Source organism: Columba livia, chromosome 5 (assembly GCF_036013475.1).
Source record: "Columba livia isolate bColLiv1 breed racing homer chromosome 5, bColLiv1.pat.W.v2, whole genome shotgun sequence".
In the NCBI taxonomy this organism is placed as follows: domain Eukaryota; kingdom Metazoa; phylum Chordata; class Aves; order Columbiformes; family Columbidae; genus Columba; species Columba livia.
The window spans coordinates 25,656,275-25,675,837 of record NC_088606.1 but is presented as its reverse complement, the minus strand read 5'-3'; the positions used below and the strand labels follow the sequence as shown (position 1 = coordinate 25,675,837).

General features: G+C 51.2%; 1 protein-coding gene across 2 annotated transcripts in view; it reads right to left on the bottom strand.

Moving 5' to 3' along the window:
• LTBP2 (latent transforming growth factor beta binding protein 2) overlaps positions 1-19,563 on the bottom strand; it is a 73,718-nt gene that overhangs the window by 34,048 nt on the left and 20,107 nt on the right. For both annotated transcript variants that reach the window (XM_005502337.3, XM_065063941.1), the window contains exons 4-8: positions 6,231-6,412; positions 4,782-4,952; positions 3,014-3,214; positions 2,051-2,319; positions 384-486 (exon numbers count right to left, since the gene is read on the bottom strand). In XM_005502337.3, the coding sequence (XP_005502394.2) occupies positions 384-486; positions 2,051-2,319; positions 3,014-3,214; positions 4,782-4,952; positions 6,231-6,412 (926 nt within the window). The remainder of the gene's footprint in view (positions 1-383; positions 487-2,050; positions 2,320-3,013; positions 3,215-4,781; positions 4,953-6,230; positions 6,413-19,563) is intronic.

Here is a 19,563-nt window from a genome sequence, read left to right as displayed (position 1 = left end):
CCTGCACCAATCTAGGACTGCACCTTCTAAAACCATGGCCACTCATTTCCTATTTCTCCCTCCCAGCGGGCCTGGCATGGCGGGAACCACCAGCTGCACCAGGGTTTTGCAGGTTTGAGGATAAAGTGCTGAGCCTGGGGCCAGCGCCCAAACCAGAGCACTCGTTATGGGGGCAGTGGAGCAGGCATGGCCCTGCATACCGCCCTGGACATGCCGTCTGTCCTCAAAGGCCTTGGGCAAAGGAGAACCACATGGCAGGGGACGCGTGACTCTGCTTCATGCCTTCTTGGCTGTGCAAGGCATCCTGACCATGTGTGCTTGCTGAGGGTGTGGGCTGTGCCTCAGGCTGTACCTCACACTGTCCTGGCAGCAGTAGCACTCACCTGGCCGGGGGGGACAGGCCAGGCACCAGTCCGCACCCCAGAAGAGCCCCACGCTGCCACAGCAGTCCTCCAGCTTCGTCAGCCCTGGCAGGGGGTTGGTGCACTGTGGAAAGAGAAATGGAGCATCAGGCTTCTGCAGGACAGGGAAAGGACATGTGGCCATCCGCTGCAGCCAGCTGGAGCAGCAGTGGCAGGGACAGCACGGGAGATAACAGTTTGGGGGCAGAGACTGGCACAGTCCTCCTGGCACAGCTCCCCATCGGGACACTGCGGGACCCAGGATGCAGTTTAAGACAGTACAGAGTTGTACAGGCAGAAGAACACAAGTCTGACTCAGCTGCACCCCTCGGAGGGAAAGGGGACATCGAACGGAGCAGGAGATGAACCAGATATGATATCACGAGGCAAAGCCCTTGGATCAGCCCTGTGCCTGGCTGATTAGCCAGTGAAATGAGTGTACCACTCCAGCCCGGCAGGGAGCTTGCAGTCAGGCACTTTCCTTTGCTTAATGAATCTCTCTCTCCCACTCCGATTGCTGCCCCCCCGGCAAGGCCCTCTGTATTACAGGCTTCCCCATCAGAGTGGAGCCGCCATGGCCCACAGGCCAGAGCTGGCCCACAGCCAGGCCTGCGTGGCCGCCTGCCCAGCGCTCACATACCGATCGGCTGGGCTGCAGCTGAGCAGGGAGAGGCGAGCACTCACCCGCTTGGGTGAGGTGTGAGCACAGCAAGGGCACCCCCCATCGCCCCACTCACCCCCCACAGAGCATCTCCCACTGCCTCTCTGGGCATCCATGAGTATCTCCATGCATCACCATCTGTTCCCAGGGGCAGAGAGCCACGGACTCCCCATGAAGGAGCAGGGCTTTCCCAGTCCCAGGGCCTGATCTCATTTATTTTTTGCGCTAGGGAACAGTTGAGATCACATCCCACTAGGAATGGCTTGGATGGGAATGACTGAAGGATGGGATGGGAACCAGGAGCAGCCCCCCAGAAAGGGCTGGGGAGCAATGGGGAGGGGGCTGAGTCCCAAGCTGCCCAGCCACGGATCTTGATGAGCACGAGCTGCTCCAGGGGAGCACACAGGTGTTCCTGTGGGTGCCAAAAACCTCCAATGCTTTTCCAGTGACGCAAGAGAAACATATGGGGAAAGACAAAATAAGCAATTACGATGACTGCGGGACAAGGGTGGAAAGCCCCTCACGTGCGTTTGCTTCCCAAGCCCTGACTGAGCTGCCCAGGAAGGCACCGTTCCATGGAAATCAGACTTTCATTTATCGTCTGAGAGAGAAAGGAATTTTCCTATGTTTTATACGTTTCCTACAGTAATCACAGAGCGTGGCTGTAAATGTTGCTATAAATAGGCACCCTTTTTAAACGAGACTGTGTGTGAAAGCCATCAAGTCTGGGCTGTGCTGCCCCAGGGCACAGCCTGGTCAGGGCAAAGCAGCAAGGTCTCCCTGTTGGGCCAAAACAAGGCATTTTCTTCCCAAGTACTAACATATTACTGTCCATGTCCACAGCATGTGGATGATGCCCACACTGATGCTGAAGAGCTTCACGCAATGAGAGTTCACCCTCCCTGCCCCATAAGCCAATGCACTTGTACCCCAAACAAGGAGAACATCTCCACACACACACTCCAATACTTGACGGGTGACCCCTTACCTGCCCATGGAGAGCCTCCCGAAAGCACCTCCCCAGCAGCCCCGGGGCTCTCTGCTGCTGCTGGCCACTCTCGGCAGCAATGCTGTTGCCGTTTCTGTGGGCATAGCTGTACCAGGGCATGGTGGCCAGCTGAGGTACCAGCGCTGCCTCCACACTGTTCTCCTCTGACATCTCTGCGTCACCCCGCACCCTGGCCACTTGATGAATCTGCACAGTGGCTTCTGGAGGGTGGTTGATGTGGACATTCACGAGGGAAGGGTTTAGGGAACCTGGAATATGAGTTTATAATACAGTTGTGACAATCTGGCAACAATTTGGCACCCAAAGAGCATCTTGTCAGCAACCAGTTCACAAGGGAGGAGAGGTAGACTGAACCCACCAGAAAATCTAGAGAAAGACTGCATCTAAGTGAAAATACTTCTCTGGCCTGAAAACAGAACAAACCTACCAAAAACCTCCACAGCAACCCGAGCCCTTCAGAAACTAAGGGAACCACTTTTCTAACAACCTAGTCTGAAAAGCATAAGGACCTAGTGGCCTCTTTGGGCCTGTTAATGAAGATCTGAGGAGCACCCAAGTAGGAGGACTCAGAAATATGAGGGAGACCAGGACTTCTCGCAGATGAACCCCGCACCGGTCAGGAGCCACCAGCATGGGAAATGTTGGCAAGGATGACTTTTTTAATCGTGCTCCAACACAGAGTTTAGGAGTTCAGAGGATCTTCTGACTCAACACCCACTTCTCTCACCCATGCCAGTGCTAGCCACATCCATCCCTTGCTCCCTATAGCACTTCCCCCATGCTTCTCAATTCCTGCCCCCACCATCTCAATTGCCTTTTGGTCCCCAGCAAGGCCAGAGCACGGCCTTGTGAGAGCAAGGCATTGGTCCAAGGGGTCCTCTCTATGGCAGGTGCCCTGGTAGGCAGAAGAACGTGAGGTCTAGAGCCCCCAGCCATGCTCACCCAGCTGGTTGGACAAGGGCAGGGTGTAGGTGGAATGCTTCATGGAGCCACCAATCTGGGTCTTGGGGGATCTCCCTCCTTGCTTCTTTTCCAGAGAGGGAGCCGGCAGGTGGCAAAATTTCCCTGTGGAGTTGGAGGGACACCAACACTCATCCCGGCCTACGCAGCGCCCTCCGTTCAGGCAGGGGATCTGGCAGAAGTCTGCAAGGCAAAGAGAAGTCTGCTTAGCAGAGAAACTGAGCCACTGCCTCTAGCCCAGGGGCGGCTGGTGGGAGGCCAAGCAGCTGGAACTGGGCCACCACTAGCCCTGTGATGCCTGAGGGGCAGACCCAGCACTGGGGTCAGCATCTGCAGCCTGGAGGCAGCGCAGGGTCCCTGCTGTGCATCACTGTCCAGCAAACAGCAGGTGGAGGAGCTGGGGTCCTCCCAGGGTTGAAGGTGATAGGTCCTCTCATGGGCTTTGAGGCCTCAGCCGTGCCCAGCGAGACAGTCCCCCAGAGCCAAGGTGGTGGTGTTGGCACAGTAGGATCCCTTGGAGTGGGGCAGGAGCTACGGCAGCCACACACGACCAAGTCAGCACAATTCCTTCTTGTCTGCATCACCCCCTCCCCAGTTGGTAGGGTTTTTACTCCCAGCCTAGAAGGGAGCTCAGTGGGGATGGAAGAGGCAGAAGGAGAGAATGGGCAGAGAGCCATGTCCTCAGAGCCTGTCTCCTGGCTAGCCCTGGCCCTGCCAGCAGCTTAAATGGGAGACGCATGGAGTGGGACACAAACTGTGAGCAATTTGTCTGCACAGGCTCAGAAAAAGCATCCACAGATGAAACTGAAGTCACGTCTCTTCTAGCCTCATCAGATGCTTGGTGCAATCCAGAGCATCTCTCAGTGTGAGTGACACTCAGACAAGGCATGGGATTTCCTGGCAGATCATCCTGACTCATTTCAGCGTGAGATGCTGCGGCTGCACATCCCAAGATGGCTTGTTAGGTTTATCCGGGGGGATGAGCTTCCACCCTGCTCCAAGCTCATTTGCTCAAGCCCAGCAACCAGTTTTGGGGTGAGCAGACATATCTTTGGCTTGAATCTAGGCAGAAAGTCCCATCAAATTTGCATTAGTTGGTGTTCACAACAGCCAGACCGTGAATTCTCTCAGTGTTAGAAGAACTTGAGAGTCACAGAGGCTTTCAGAGGATGAGTTCCACCAGGGTCCTGCAGGCTACTGCCACCAACTGGCTCCAAGAGGGTGTGCCCAACCCACAGCTTGGCATCCCAGTGACCTGATGAGCAATCCCAGCAGCTCTGAAAGGCGAGCAGAGGTTTCAGCAGCCCTGTTTATCGGAACAGCTTGCAACCTGCAGCCAGCTCTCCTGGCTGCCACATGAGTGAAAGGAGAGAACAGGAGGAAATTAGGTGATGAAAGTCAGCCCTGAGACTGGATGCCAACAAAAGCAGTGAGCTGGCTCTGAGGAGGAGGGGGTGGCGAGGCTTGGCGGCAGGCCTGAATCAAACACATGCATTCCCCATACCTGGGGGGGATGGAAATAGAAGTTGCTTTCCCAGGAAAGAGAGTAATGAGGCAAGGTCTGTCTTCCTCCCCCAAAGACAGAGTAAGCCCCAAAGATCCCAGAAGATCTCTTCCTAGGCACTGGGAGAGGGCATCTCTTCCCATCCCCATACCAGCCCAAGCCCTCAGTCTTCAGAGGCAGGAAAGGCAGGAGGAGGAGAGTGGGGGAGCAGACAAGAAGATAGGCCAGGGGCCTTGGGGTGCTCACAGATGCGGAAGCCAGACTTGGGGTCGTGGTCGTGCCCGCCTTGGCTATAGAGAGTGGTGGTGTCTCCTTTCTCGCAGCTGTTGTAGCAGCGCCCGCTCCGGCACGTCTGTTTGCAGATGGTGGGTGTGAAGACGATTTTTATCTTCCTAATCTTCTCTGTCAGGTTGGCCCCTATGAAAGAAAAGGACAGTGCTAAGTGGATACAGCACCTCCAGGCCAGGCCATTGGTAATTCGCAGCTCAAGCTCCAAAGCATTCCCAAGCAAGGAGGTATCTGTGTCCCTCCCTGGGGCCATGTCTCTCCTTGCCCATGGCTCATTCCAGCCTGTCCTCTGCTCCAGCATCAGTAAGGGTTTGTCAGCACATGAGAAGTGGCCAGCAGCATGCTCTGCCTGCCCAGCTCAGTGGCATAACTCTCTGTGAAAGGATACACATGCATCAATTCCAGTGTAAAGAGTTCTGCTTTAGACAATATTCCTTCTCAAGCCATGTCAGTAGCCAGGAGACCGGCTGCCCTTAAACCACCGGAAGGCTTTCCACATGAGCAGCCACACTGGTGTCCATGAAAGAGTGCATCAGGGCTTGAGAAAACCAGTGTCTCCCTGTAAAAGTCCCCTAACCTCCTGCAGTTACCTGCTGTCCCCTCCTCATCCCTCACCATCCTCACATTAGATATGGGGAAAATGGCATTCAGAGATCTTGGGGGCTTGCACAAAATGGACAACAGGCAGAACTATTGTGTAACCATGAACCAGCTAGGTCCACACCACAGCCCTCCACCCCTGCTCAGTGAGATAGTTGTTTCTGTGGTGCCTCCCTTGGTGTGCTCACCCCCAACTCACCCCATTTCAATCACCACTTTCAGACACCACTTTCAGATTACAGCTTCAGACAGGCTCACAGCCCTACTCAAGAGCTGAGATGCTATGGGGTGCCTCCTTGGGGAACCATGGCTTAAGGGGGAGCCAAGCTGCAGAAGACAATTTGCATCTGTGCTAGCTGAGTAGCTGCTGAGGTTCTGCCTCATCAACTGCACGTTCCAGCAGCCTGGCCTGATCCCTGCTCATGTCAGAAGGCAGCAAGGGGGCAGCCAAAGGGAAGAACTAGATGTTGGTTGCACAATCTAACCTTGAGGGCTGCTCAGACTGAGGAGGAAGCCAGGAGACACCATTCCTGCAGACAGGGAATCCCCCTTCAAGGCACCATGCTGTGGTGATGTTCAACACCTCTGAGGGGCATCTGTCACATCCCCCTGGCTTCTCTCCCCTGCCGTCAGCATTTTGCTCCCCTGATCTGTCCTTCTTTGGTAGGGTCTCATTCTCTGCCAACCCCCTGCAATGCCCATGCTGGCCTTCCCTTTCCGTCCCACCCAGCGACACAGTCCTGAGAGTCCTGGGTTTCTTGGGCCCTCCCCAGGCCACGAAAAGAGTGAAAGCCCTGGAGGCCTTACCCCTTGCAGACAAGGTGTGCTCCTGGGAAAAAGCATGTGGCCCAGAGCTGCTCTGCTCACGTCCATTCCCGTTGGGGAGTGCATTAGAGGTGAGCTGGCCATTGCTGGCTGGGTAGCGCCGGACAGTCCGTGATGGCGCTGTGTGCTGGGGAGAGACAGGAGAGCCAATTCTGCTCTGCGTCCTGTGGAAGAGAAAAAAATGAACCAACACTCATCCCAAATAACTGTGCTGACCTGCAGTGCCTGTCCACCAGTATGCCCTGCAGCAAACTTCAAACCTTCAATGCTGAGCTGCCTGAGCCACCACCTGGACACAGAGCTCTGCCTACCTGGGCAGGGTCCCACTCCTCACCTGCCTTCAGTCATCACAATGGCACCATTTCACTGTAGGGACTGTGCCCCACACCCTGAGCCTGGCAGAGCACAGTGCTCACCAAGATACTCTCCCTGGACTGCAACATCAGGCTGCCCCACCACAGGGGTGCCCCATCTGCCTTGCAGCACCTCTGCCTGCCCATTACACTCAAGGGCTGCTCCTTGTCCCACCACATCCCTCCCCCAGGAAACCCAAGCAGCTCCAAATCAGTTCTGATGGTGGGAGCTTTCTCAGGACCCGCCTTCACAGCCCCAAATGAGCACTGAAAAAACAGTGAGACAGTCATAAGAGAAACCAGGCCAAGCAAATAAACACAACTTGCCCCACAAGAGTCACAAACGAGAGAAAATGACCAAGAACCCACTCCTGTAAGTGCAGTTACAACTTTCTGCAGTAATTGCATTTATGACTTTCGGTGTTTTCTGGGGACTAAGCATGGAGAAGCCATCCAGCTCACAAGGTCACAATTCTTTCATTCTGTGGTAAAGCCACATAGACCACTAGGCAGAGCTCTTCGCATTAAACTGACAGAACAGCACATCTTGCTCTATTGTACTCACACCCATTCCCCTTTACTGACTGGCAGCACTAAGCCTTCAAGAGGGTGCTGTGTGCTTACCAGCAAATGTGTCCCTCACTCTTGCCTACACCACCTACAAGGAAAAAGGCTTTAGTACACCAGGCCCAAAATAGGTTAGCTGCCAATATGCTCTTTCAGTTTCTTTGGAAGCCTGTGCCTTGGATTCCTCTGCAACCCAACCTGAGCACTGATAGGTCATCTGCATACCCTTTACAACACCTCCATCTCTGACCAAAAGGCTGGGGCAAACTAGCTCCGTCCCACTGAAGTGGTCAGAGAGGTCCATCCCACTTTATGGTTGTCACCATTTTTCCGATCACAGTCAGCATGGGGGAGGTGTTTCTAAACCCAGCATGACCAGATGATCCAACGAGAGATGGCTGGCAGCAGCTCTGACATCCCTGGCTTGGGTAGCTTAGAATAATGGTAAGATTTGAGGACATGGAAAGGGAGCTAATGCTGTTCTGGTATTCAAACAGGTCAAGGGCAATACACAAGGTAACTGTCAGCCAGCAAGCCTGAAAAGATGATGCACAGGTCAATTAAGTGGGAACTAAAGGAAAGGAATACAGAAGGTCAAGTCAGTGGAGTTTATGGAGAACCACTCTTGTCAAAGGAGTCCATTTTCATCATTCACTAGAATTACATACACACACATTGACACACTGAGAGCCCATGCTATTCCGATAAAAAAACAAACAGGGCAGTACAATGTCAATCAGGCACATGTGAAATGAATACCAAACTGGCTGTGTGACAGAACACAAGGAGCAGTTGTCGCTGGGGAGGGAATTAGATGGCTTCCAGGGTGATCAGTACGAGGCCTGGCACGATTCAAGGATTTCATCTGAAAAGAAATATTTTTATTTCTAAATAAGCATACGATCGACATTGATAATGTGTGCTGCTGACACAAAAATTTTCAATGTGGTGTATTGTGATGAGAACAGAGTAATCGCACAGAGCGTTTTGGATCACTGTGGAGGGCAAATCCATCCAAGCAATATGGGATTTTAATAGAGCCAAATGCAGAATTACACTACTAGGAAGAAGGAATGCAGGCAGCAGCTGCAGATAGAAGGAGACGACCCTGGCAAACAGCAATTTTGAAAAGATTTGGTGGGTAATGACAAGCGATTAAGTATGAACTGTCAGTTCGATGCCCTGACACCAGGCCAGTGAAAGACTGCAGGAACGGGGAGGTATTTTTGCCTCCCTATATATCCTCATCACAGCAGGGTGTATATACGCTAAAATACAACATCTAGCTCTGATGTGAAATATGTCACATCTTCTAAGGGATGTTGAAAAAACTGAGATGATAAGGGAAAAAACGTGGCAAAAATAATTTGAGGGCTGGTAAAAATGCCTTTCGGTAAGAAACCTAAGTATTCAATCTCTTCAGTTTAGCAAGGAGAGATGAAAAGGTGCTCTGATTACAGGGTACAGGTTTCTCCACAGGAACAAAACACCAGGTGTAAATAGCCTTGTAATGTAACCACAAAACAGCATCATCTGCAAACCCAAGCCAAGTGATTCTGTACTAGAAACAGCAGGCTAGCTGTTTTCCTTCAGCAAAAAACACCCCACTAGTGGATTCTCCAACTCCTGATACTATCACTTCAGGAGAGGAAAGTGTGCTGGTGGGAGATGAGACATCACTAGAACAATACAAATATAATTAAATAAAATGCATAATCTATGCTGTCCCAGAGGCTATTTTAGATTATCTGTAGATTATCTGTTGATCTATTGATTGTTTCTGGCCTTGAGCTGTAGGAGTCCAAGAACAAATGGTTTTATCCCAGAGACAGAAGTCCCTGGTCCAGATACTCATAACCTGTTTCTAACACAGGATAACCTTGAGACTGAAGCGGCTGAGCTGCTATGGAGCTCTAGGGAGGCATGGACAGGAGTCCTGAGGAGAAAGCAGCGCAGGCAACCCATGCTGCGGGGAAGACGCCTGGCCTTGCAGGTTCGCAGTCTGTTTGGAGTGGAGTCTGGCTACAGGTCATTCAAGGATGGAGACAGAGCAAGTGGGATTGATCAAGGAGCACAGACGGATAACAAAATTATTATCTGCTGTTGAAAATATTTCCTGTCATGTTAAAATTGAGATCTAAACTGAGGTAAGGACAGCAAACAGTGCTTGTTTTTCAATAACAAGCAAGGCTAACAAGAGTAATTGCAGAGAAATGAACTTGATTTCAGTCCTATCTCACTCCCTACCAGCCTCTTTCAGAAGCTCTCCTGAGATTCTGCAGAGTACCACCTACCCCTGATGGCCATGGGGGCCAGGTGTGACCTATCCAGTCATTTCTGAGCTACTATTCCAGCCCTGCTGCCAGCAAACGCACTTCTGGTGCCTGTTACCTACTGGTTTGTTACCTGTTGTGCTACTGCTGGTTTTGTTAGTGTCAAAGCCGTATGGAACTCTAGGGAGGCCAGGTGAGATCTACCAAGCCCTGGAAGCCCAGGCTCATTTGTTCTCTGATGTCTGGTGAGAGACCTCAAGCATAGTCCTATGGGTGCACCTGCTTTAGCAGGTGGGTTGGACTAGATGATCTCCAGAGGTCCCTCCCAACCCCAACCATTCTGTGTGTGATTCTGTGTGAACGTTGCTGGGGTTGCAAGGTCTTTTACTGCATAGATGGAAGCATTGCAAGGTAAAGACGTGAGAGTTCCCCATCCTAGCAATGCTCACTGTCCTAGTGCTGCTCACTTGAGGGCAACTTCAGCCCTGAGTTTTGAAGAGTTGCTGGGTGAAGATAACTGGTGGCATAAGACAGTGAAATATCAGCTCTTGTGCCTGGAAATACTCATGTAGTATCTATTCTTGAGGAAGGGAGCATGCTATGTGCAAGTACAGGGCTTGGCTGGGTGCTACCCATTGACTGCCTGAAGGAATTCCACCTCTTGGCTTTAGAGACAATTCCTGTTATTCCCAAGATCATCAGATTTTGGAAAACCAAAACCAAAACCAAACCAAAACAAAACAAAAAAAACCCAACAAAAACAACAACAACAACAAAAACAAAGCCAACATATGAAGGGCTTTAAATAAAATAATCATTACCATTTCATTTTCCAAGGAAAGTGGAATATACACGCTTACTGTGAAGGGCAGTGCCAGCTTCACAAAGGAAAAACAGAGGAACATTACTCTATGGCTTGCAAGACTTGAGGAAAAGCCATCCTACTGCGATCCTGTTGGCAAAGCATTCCAGTATGTGTCACAGCACAGGGAGGCAGATTTGCTCTGAATTAATTTGTTTATTTGGTTCTATTCTAGGCAGATGAGCTCTGGGATTTGTAGACTGAGTTGAGTAACACCATCCTATCCCAGGCCACAGAGACCAATGGCAAAGGGCGTCTTTGCCATTTTGTCAGTCCAAATTCATTCCCAAGTCATGCCAAGTGGCTGGCTCATGGTTAGAGAATACAAAACAGCTTATCCTTTCCAAACCTTCAGAGTCAGTCCATGCTGGGCAGACAGGGACTGGCTTGCCTGAAGGGTCTGACAAAACAGACCTGAGCTCACCACATCAGCACAGACCTGGCCAGAAGGCATTAGCAACCCCTAACCATCTGGTGCATCTTAATATATGTGATGGGAGTTTGTCCACTTCCCAGGGATCCGTATTGCCACAAGTTCTTTCCCTGGTATGGCTGCCCTAAGGGTAAGAGCGAGGATGGAAAACAGATGGGGCAGTTCCAGATCAGCAGAGCAGGCAGCCTGTGCTACCGCTTTCCATGCCTTCACCTGTTCAGGGAAGGGGCACTGAAGAGCCAGGGGAGGTTGAGACCTCAAGTACTACATTCAGGGATATTTAAAGTCCCAAGGCTTCACATTCATTCAGCCTTCCAGCCTCCCTCCGTGTGGTATTACTCACTTCCACTCTCCCAGCCAGGCACGTGGCCAGCACAGATCTCTGCAAAGAGGCAGTGGTCTCTTCCTCCACAGGCGACCGCCTGCCAAGCAGCTGGTTTCCCTGCTCTTCATCTGTCAGAGCTGCTGACAGCTTTCTCCATGTCAGGCACAGTCTGTGGGGCAGAAGCAGCATGCAGACACCTCGGACACCTCTCCTGAGATGTCCTGGGGCACTCAGCTCCACGGGGTCCAGCTAACAGCAGCAGTGGTCCAGGGGAAACACGGTCAGGGAGGCGAAATAGAGGGAGCAGTGTTCTCCTTCCAGGGGCATGGATGTGTGTGATCCTGCTGATCTCTACCAGGCTGATGACCGTAGTCATCAGCACATGGAAAGTTTCACTCCTGTAGGCATTAGGTGCTAACCAAAATTAAAAGAGGTTCAGGATGGGAGGAAGCTGTGCAGACAGACTGACCCACGCCTGCAACAGTTCAAAACTACCCAACAAGCACTTGTAGCTGCCCTCTTCTGAGGTGCAAGTCAAGGACCGAGACTCCCCATAGGCCCTCAAGGGCACATGCCAGAAGTCAGGAGAACCAAGGGAGACCTGGTCCCTTACATTCTCGTGCTACTCATCCCTGCAGGACCCAAGTGATGCCTCTATGATATCCAGCAAGGGAACTGCACACCTACTGCCTGTGTAAAAACATTTCATTTTAAACAGGTTTTGTTACCAGTTATGCTCTGCTCTATATTTACCTTAGAGACAGCAGGCTAGAGATGGTGCAAAAATGTTGTATTCCCTAGATACGATGAGTCTCCTGCCCAGTCCTAGATGATCCCTCAAGATGCCTGTTCCCTGCCCAGAGGAGGTGACTGCTATCTCTCACCCTGCTGAGGACAGTGAGCAGAAGATGGATCTGGCAAGCTCCCAGCAACCGCGCCAATGAACATGAGGACCCCTGTTTTCCGAATCAACACTTTTTTAAAAAAACCTGCAATTTCAAGATGAGGTACACAGAATCACAATAATCAAGTCTAAATCACTGAGACCATAGGGTCCAGAAAATAACAATGTTTTCTAACCCACTGTATATAGAAAGCATTTTTCAGATCTCAGGCCACTTTCGATGATTATGGTTCTTTGGTTAAGCAAAAGCCACAGGGAATCCAGGTGGGTGTACAGCTGTGGCTTCTCTCAGTGACCTAAACCCAGGTATCCTCCTTGGGGCTGGAGGCAAAGGTGGCATACTCTTCAAAGCACTTCCCTCCCCCAGCAGCAACACCTCAGTCTTTCCTGGATTTAGCTTCTATCAGCTGCTCTTCATCCAACTGTTGACTTTGGCCAGATGGCTGGTGAGCTGGGAAATGGTGTTTCTTTGTGTTTGCGTAAAAGAAACGCAGAGCCAAGTGCCACAGGAGTATTACTGATTTTTCCTCCAGCCTGCCTCGCCCTGTCCCCAGCCAAAGCCTGACTGACCATAGCAGGGTGGATGGCCCAAGGCACTGTGGAGAGAATGATCCCGGACAGTGCAGTCAGCAGGGAGGGGTGCTAACCCCAGGCAAAGGAAGGGCTGGCCAGATGAGGATTGGAAAATTATTCCACTAGCTGAAACAAATCTGCACCCTGCTGAGCGTCAAAGAGAGGATGATAGAGACCACAGAGACCTAAGAAGTAATTCCCAGGAGGGCAACAACAGAGTGGGATGGCACTGGCCAAAGCAAAACTGAAGATAAGAGACCTTCAGAGAAGAAACCATCTTCCCAGAGACCAGGAACCCCCACCCCGGGGTCCAAGCTTAACAAGCTCCATCTCTTCAACTACAACCAGCCTGCTGCCTGGGACGGGACTGCTGCCTGCAGCCATTTGGCAAGGCAGCGTGCTGCCCACGGGGCTGGGAACAGGGTCCCGTGGAGGGAACCTGCTGCAGCAGCAGTATGTCCACCCCAGCTTCTCCAGCCCACAGACTGCACATGCGGCTCCCGGTTGAGGGGGCTCAGCCAGGACGGGGGCTGAGTCTTGCTCAGCCCCTGATAACCTGCCAGAACAACAGGCGGGTACTCCCCTGGTTTTTAACACTGAACAATATACTTGGTGTCTATCTCGTCTGTCCGCCTGTCCCTTTGGCTAGACGCCCTCTCCACGTGGGGCCATGGGGACCAAAATCAATGATTCACTTCCCCCTTTGTAATGCTCAGCAGTTGCTGATTTTCCACTAAAGCATCGCAGAAGAATGGGCAGCCTCAACACCAGTGTCTGTGTCTACAGGGAGAGAGAGAAGCAGCCAGGCTTGGAAAGCAGCAAATTGACCGCAGACCAGAAACTTCCCCTTTCTTGGACTCCAAACAGGTTCCTCAGCAGGCAGACGGGATTCATGGCTCTGTCTGCGGGCCCCAGAGCACAAGAGAGGCACTGCTTAGAGAGCACTCAAGTTTATCATCAATTAGCTCACAAACACGCTGACAAGGAAGACAGCTCTGTTAGGACTCAGGGAGGAGGGGGGGAAATCACACCATACAAGGCACCTGACTTCAAGCCCACCCACGTTATGTCCATAAATCTTGGCTCAGTTTGTTATGCCCACAGGCAACAGAGATAGCTCTGAAACCTGCCTACTTCAGGCTTCCTGCTGTCCCTCCTGCTGCTGCCTTCAGCCCTGGTACCCCCCGTGAAAGTGAGGGAGACACCAAAGTCCTAAGCCCCCTGCTCCCCAGGGTTTGGTGGAAGGCAAGTGAAGTTCTCCTGCCCAGAAGAAGCAGCCACCAGCCTCTCCCAGACAGGATACTTTCCCGGCTATGCCGAGCAGGACCTGTGTACCATGAAAGCCACAGGACTGACCATCTAGGTGCCTTCCTGCTCGATTCACAGTCAGACACAGGCACCTGGACTGTCACAGGCACATTGAGGCAAGTGGCAACCCTATCGCTTAGCACAACAGATCTCAGCTGCCAGATTGTCCCTTCGTATGTTCACCTGCCCCCTCATCATGCCACAGGCACAGCTGACACATAGTCAGGTCATCAGGCAAGTAGGACAGGAGTCATCCACATCATCCCTCCCCTGTAAGACCTTGAGAACTCCTGTGGGCAGAGATGCCCCTCACAACACCCTTTGCCTTGGGCACAAGGACCACTGCAAAGCAGGGCTGCACAGGTAGGATCAAGGACCAGGTTCCGTGCCCCACATGCACACTCAGTGCCGCTGGCATATGCCCAGGAGCCACCTCAGTCCAGCACCCAGGTGTCACCACTGTCCCTCACCACGGCTAGCCAGAGGCTGTCACAGAGCCCATGTGGCTCTCATTTTGGGCTCTCTCCTGTGCCACCTTGCAGCGGTAAGTCCAGCTCCCTGCTCTGACTGACATTTGCACCAGTGGCTGGCCGAGATTTCTCTAGATCTCTCACCACAGCAACAGATGTGCAAGTCCGTGGCACCATAAAGTCTCCAGGTGTCTGCTCCATACCACCCAGTTCCTTCCCTCCACCACCACCACCCTGGCGTTTTCCTTCCTCTGGCCCCCAAAGTAATGCCGGTGCTGTAGGACCAACCGAGCTGGCTCCCAGCCCAACATGTAGTGCATGAGAACAAAGAGGGAGAAGGCGATGGGCTGTGAACTCTATTTTTGTCTGCTCAGAAGTTGCCAGACACCACATAAATGAGCCTCTCTAAGCACACAGACAGCTAACAGGTTCTTTTTCACCAGTCTCTGGGGGTCTAATTTGCTCCTTAGCCAAAGTGACTGCTCACACATCTCTGCACAGCCCTCTGCTGACATTAAATGCCCTTCCCTTGCCACATGTGCCACACATGCCACCTGCCACTCTGCAAGTGCTCTTCTTTGCTCTCATGTATTAGTGAGCGAGCAGCTGACTCCCTGGCAGCAGTCCCACTCTCCATGCATGAGAACAGCACCTGCCTGGCCCAGGGAGGCTGCAGAAACATGCTCTGCACAAGGGCATAGCACGGGGCTGTCAGCAGGAGTAGCAGATTGCACCCTTGGTTGGGTCCATCAGACCTTAGTGCTGACCCATAAAATGGCCAGAACCATGACTTCCAAATGCCAAGCACGATGAAGAGCCGTTCATAATCTGCCTGTCTCTGGACCTGAAATGCAGGCCAATGCCTCCCAGAAAAATCAAAATGCAGCCTGTAACCACTCTGAGCTTCAAGTGGAGCCAGCAGAGGAACCAGGCCAGGCTCCTCAATTACAAATGCCACATCTGGGCCAAACCTCGCACACTCTATAGACTAAAACAGGGATTTAGAGGGAGAGGGAGGCCAGGCGAGCTACCACCCCTCTGGCAGAACTGCCCCGGCTGGCCTGCAGTGTGTGCAGTGAATGGCAGGCGAGACGGGCGGCTGTGCAGCCCTCCTGTCCTCAGCTCAGCCACACGCTCCTTCGGGCTGAGGCGGTGAGAAAGCTGCTTCAGCTGGCTCCTCTGCCTGCATGCAGGGCCAGGTGTTCAGCAGCATAATCAACAGGCATGGCACTGCTGCTGCCAGACACAGTTGCACAGCTGCTCTCATACCTTGGTGAGAAAGAGAACCATCCAGAAGTGTCCCAACAGCTGCCATCACATGAAGGTCCCCATCAGTGCCACCATCTGACCACAGACATCGACCCACAGCTGCAACTTTTGCACCATTACAAAACCATGTGTCAGATGCTGTGCAGCGTAAACATCCCACAGAGTGTTCAGCCACCAGCCACAGCAAAGACCCCACTGCCCCTCTGCTCCTGCCTGTGTCCTCCAGTACAATGAGCAGCAGGGTCCTCCCTGGCAAGGGGAAGGACCTGTATTTTAGAGCAGAGGCATGCAAGAGGACAGGACAACATATTGACGTGCTCTTGTGCCCACAAGCACATCGAGATTTCCAGCCCAAAGGGCCATCTGTCTCCACAAGATACAACTGCCAGCTGAGGACCTGGCACACATCTAGCGCAACCTGCTGCAGAGGCATCAGCCAGAGAAAAGCTGAGCCCTGGACATGGGGAGGTCACTAGTCTCCCCTCTATAGCCGGGAGAAAACAAGCACTCTTGGGTTTCATTTCCATTTTGCTGACTAGCAACACTCGCCTCCGCCACCAGACTGTCAGCTTCAAAGTCCTGAAAAAACACTTTACCCTATTCATCCTAGCGCCCACACACACCCTGGTTCGAGGGGGGAGACAGCTACCTGCCCCCCACTTGGCACAGGACATGGAGAGGGCAGGCAAAGCCTCTCTCATCACAGGCATGTGAGCAGGATGAAGACCTTGCAGCTGCACACACACACACACATACACACAGAGGGCATGAGAGCAACAGGCTGGAGAGGAGACGTGTATACTCCTCTCATCTGGAGGAGGGAAGGCTGTCATCTACAGCAGGAGGTGCTGGGAAGTATCCCACTCACCCTGGGAACATTCTGGATCTAAAACTTATTTTAAGCTAAAATAATGGTTGAACATCCAGCAGGGTGCCTGCACATTGGATCTGTTAGGTCTCCTCACATCTCTCTGCCCCCAGCCACACATTGGATTCCCTCACCTGCACCACTCAAGCCTTAAGAGTTTTTGTTGGGATGTGACACTTTGCTGTCCACTCTCAAAGTCTCAGCCCTGTTGAGGATTGAGGAACGAGCATCCTTGTGGTTTTTATTCTGCATTATTCTGCAGTGGCTCCATCCCTCCAAGTGCTCAGTAGCCAGAGGACTAGAGGCTGGCTGGGGACCAGGAGTGCTCCTGGCCATGTATGCATGATGCCTGGTGGCAAAGCTGGTGCTTCCAGGGGTACCGTGCCCACGAATCTGCTCTCACACCTCTCTCAGGAGGCCTTCAGTATCCACACTGAGGACTGGCAGGAAGGAGCAGGGTTCATGGCACCCCCCATCAGGAAGAGATCTGGAGAAGGCAGAAAGACTGTGCCTGCCTTGGCAGTGCCTGGGCTCCAGCTCCTTGGCAGCACAGCTACCAAGCGATGCAGAAGGCAGAGCTTCAGTGTCATTATCAACCTGTCATTACATCCCTGGAAGAGTTCGTCACTTTGCTGTTATAGAAAGACTTGTAGCTGGAAAATTAGCATGGCCATCCTGTCAAGGCTACAGGCAACCTAATACACCCTGTCTGCCCATTCCAGATAGCCTCAGCCTCTGAGTATGCTCCTCATCCTCCAAAGCCAGTGTTTGGCTCAGTTTTGCAGATGTAGGTCTGTTAATCATTACCCTCAGCTTCCTCCTCGCTTTTGTAGTTCTCAGAATTTCTTCCAATTTGTCAAGATATTTTCTGGCAATAAAGAATACCTTGACTCAGTGTAGGACCCCAGGGTGCATGGGAAAAAAACTCTTTCAACTTGGGTCTTTTGCCTCCAAAGTCCTGAGCGCCACCAGCCTCTCGTATGCAGCCGCACCGCGTTACTCTCTGCTGCTTAATTTGCTGTTCACCCCTACTCTGCAAAATCTCAGCCTCCCTTTCTTCCAGATTTCTTCCTCCCATGGAGGACTTTTTTCCTTCAACTGTAACAGATAATATTTTTCCAGCCTGAACCTTTTCTTAATTCCTGCCTATATGTTTAGTTTCTGCATGACCCTGACAAGAGCCTCCATGCAATTGAGACAAGAATAAGGTGGTGCAGAGAGCAGGGTACCAAAGCCTTTCAGCACCAGGCACTCAGGGCAGCATTTCTTAGGATGCTTCTGAAGAAAGGAGAACAAGTGTATTTATATGGAGACTTTTGCATTTCCATTTCAACTGCTCCTTGTATCAAATCAGCTTCAGTTCATCCCTTGTGTCCTGCTAACACTTGGTGATTTATGGAAAACACTTGAAACCAAAGAGAACAGCTTTGATTTTGCTTAAGTACCAGCTTAAACCAAATAAGGCAGCATATGGTCAGGTATGAGAAACTGCATATGCACAAGGGAGCTGAAAGCAAGCAGGATGGCAATCCTAATTCAGGCATTAGGGAAAAACTCTCCAGTGTTTGATCGTGTGGCCTTAGCACTCTTCTAACATCTTTCTTTTTTATACAACTGCTATATAAATTGTGTTGTCATAAATGTCCCAAATGATATATGTATAGTATATAAAATAGGCTATAAACTGGATTTTCTGTACTACCTCACCTACCATGTGTACAATGCATTTGCTCTGCACTCTGCTCTCTTGCTTGTAGTCTCAGACTAAGATGACAGCAGCAGCATTTTTCTTTCAGTTAGAAAAAAAAAGGTGCATTTGAACATTTTCTCCCAAAACCAAGAGGCTGAATTAAGCTACAGGAATGGCTCCCAAGGAGGTACAGACAAACCAGGCCTAATGTGAAGACCATATTTGGAGTTTCAAAGGAGCCTGAAAAGTCAGCTACCCTCCTGCTGCTCTGAAGCATATGCAACCCCCTAGAAAGGAAATACATGTAACACATTAACCCGAATGGTGCTGACAGCTTTAAAACACTAGAAAATAGAGCAACTGCATCTGGTGCCAGGCTAGAGAAGGTATATCATGTAATTAAAAAATACAATTATTTTTATATAAGAAAAATGACATTTATGCTCCTCTTGGGTAGCTTGAGTTTTTCCTTTAGGCTTCCCAGCCAGCTTGCCAAAGTCTTTCAACTATGCCAAAGCAGCAGAGGGGCCGAGATCTGGACCTTATGGAGATCTCATTGTCCTGAGTGTAATTTTTTTTCACATATCCTCACACGGACTGGCACCGGCTTCTTAGTTTCAATTTCTTAACGAGGTCTTAGATATGTACTCAAAGTTGGCTCTGGATCAAGGAATGTAAATGCTTAGCCATCTCGTGAAAACTGTATTGTCCAAGCAAAGCACCTTAGAAAGCTGCAATTAGGGTTTAGCTGCAGTGGAAAAATATGCAATTCAAGTAACAATCATGAAGATGCCACAGTGGCAGAAGGCAAGGCTGGCACTAGTGTTTTACCCCAGGAATTCAATGCCACGTGCTGTGGATCTCCCAGGCTGGTCCCATCACAAGCGAAGTAGGAAACCTGCCATGAGAATGCACTTACACAGGGGGGCTTCTCAGCCCGTGTCAGCTTTTATTTGCTGTTTGGGTATTAATAAATTGTAACCCTCATAAATGTAAAGTGAGTGACAGTAATAAGTGAGCAGAAGAACGAGAGGTAAGTTCAGCAGGTACGTGGCTAGTATAGACCTCCTCCTAGTACTATATGTATTGTGGACAAACAATCCTGGACACTCAGCAGCAACCCAAGTAAGGCAGTAAGAAATCTCCACTTTTTCTCATACACGTGGAAAGTTCAAAGCTGGCAAGACAGGAGGCTCCAGATTCTGCTTTAACAGTTAAGACAAATCTGTCTCTGTTTGGAGCAGCATCTTTAAACAGCAAGTGATCTTTCAATGAACTTTCATTTTATCTGCTAGTCCTCAATGACAACAAGGTAATCCAGCTGATTTTGTCAAGTCACAGTCCTCAATATTATGTTTCCAGTGGCCACTCCAGGGTGGAGAGCTTTATATCCACCCGTGGGCTCCACTGTCCTCTGCAA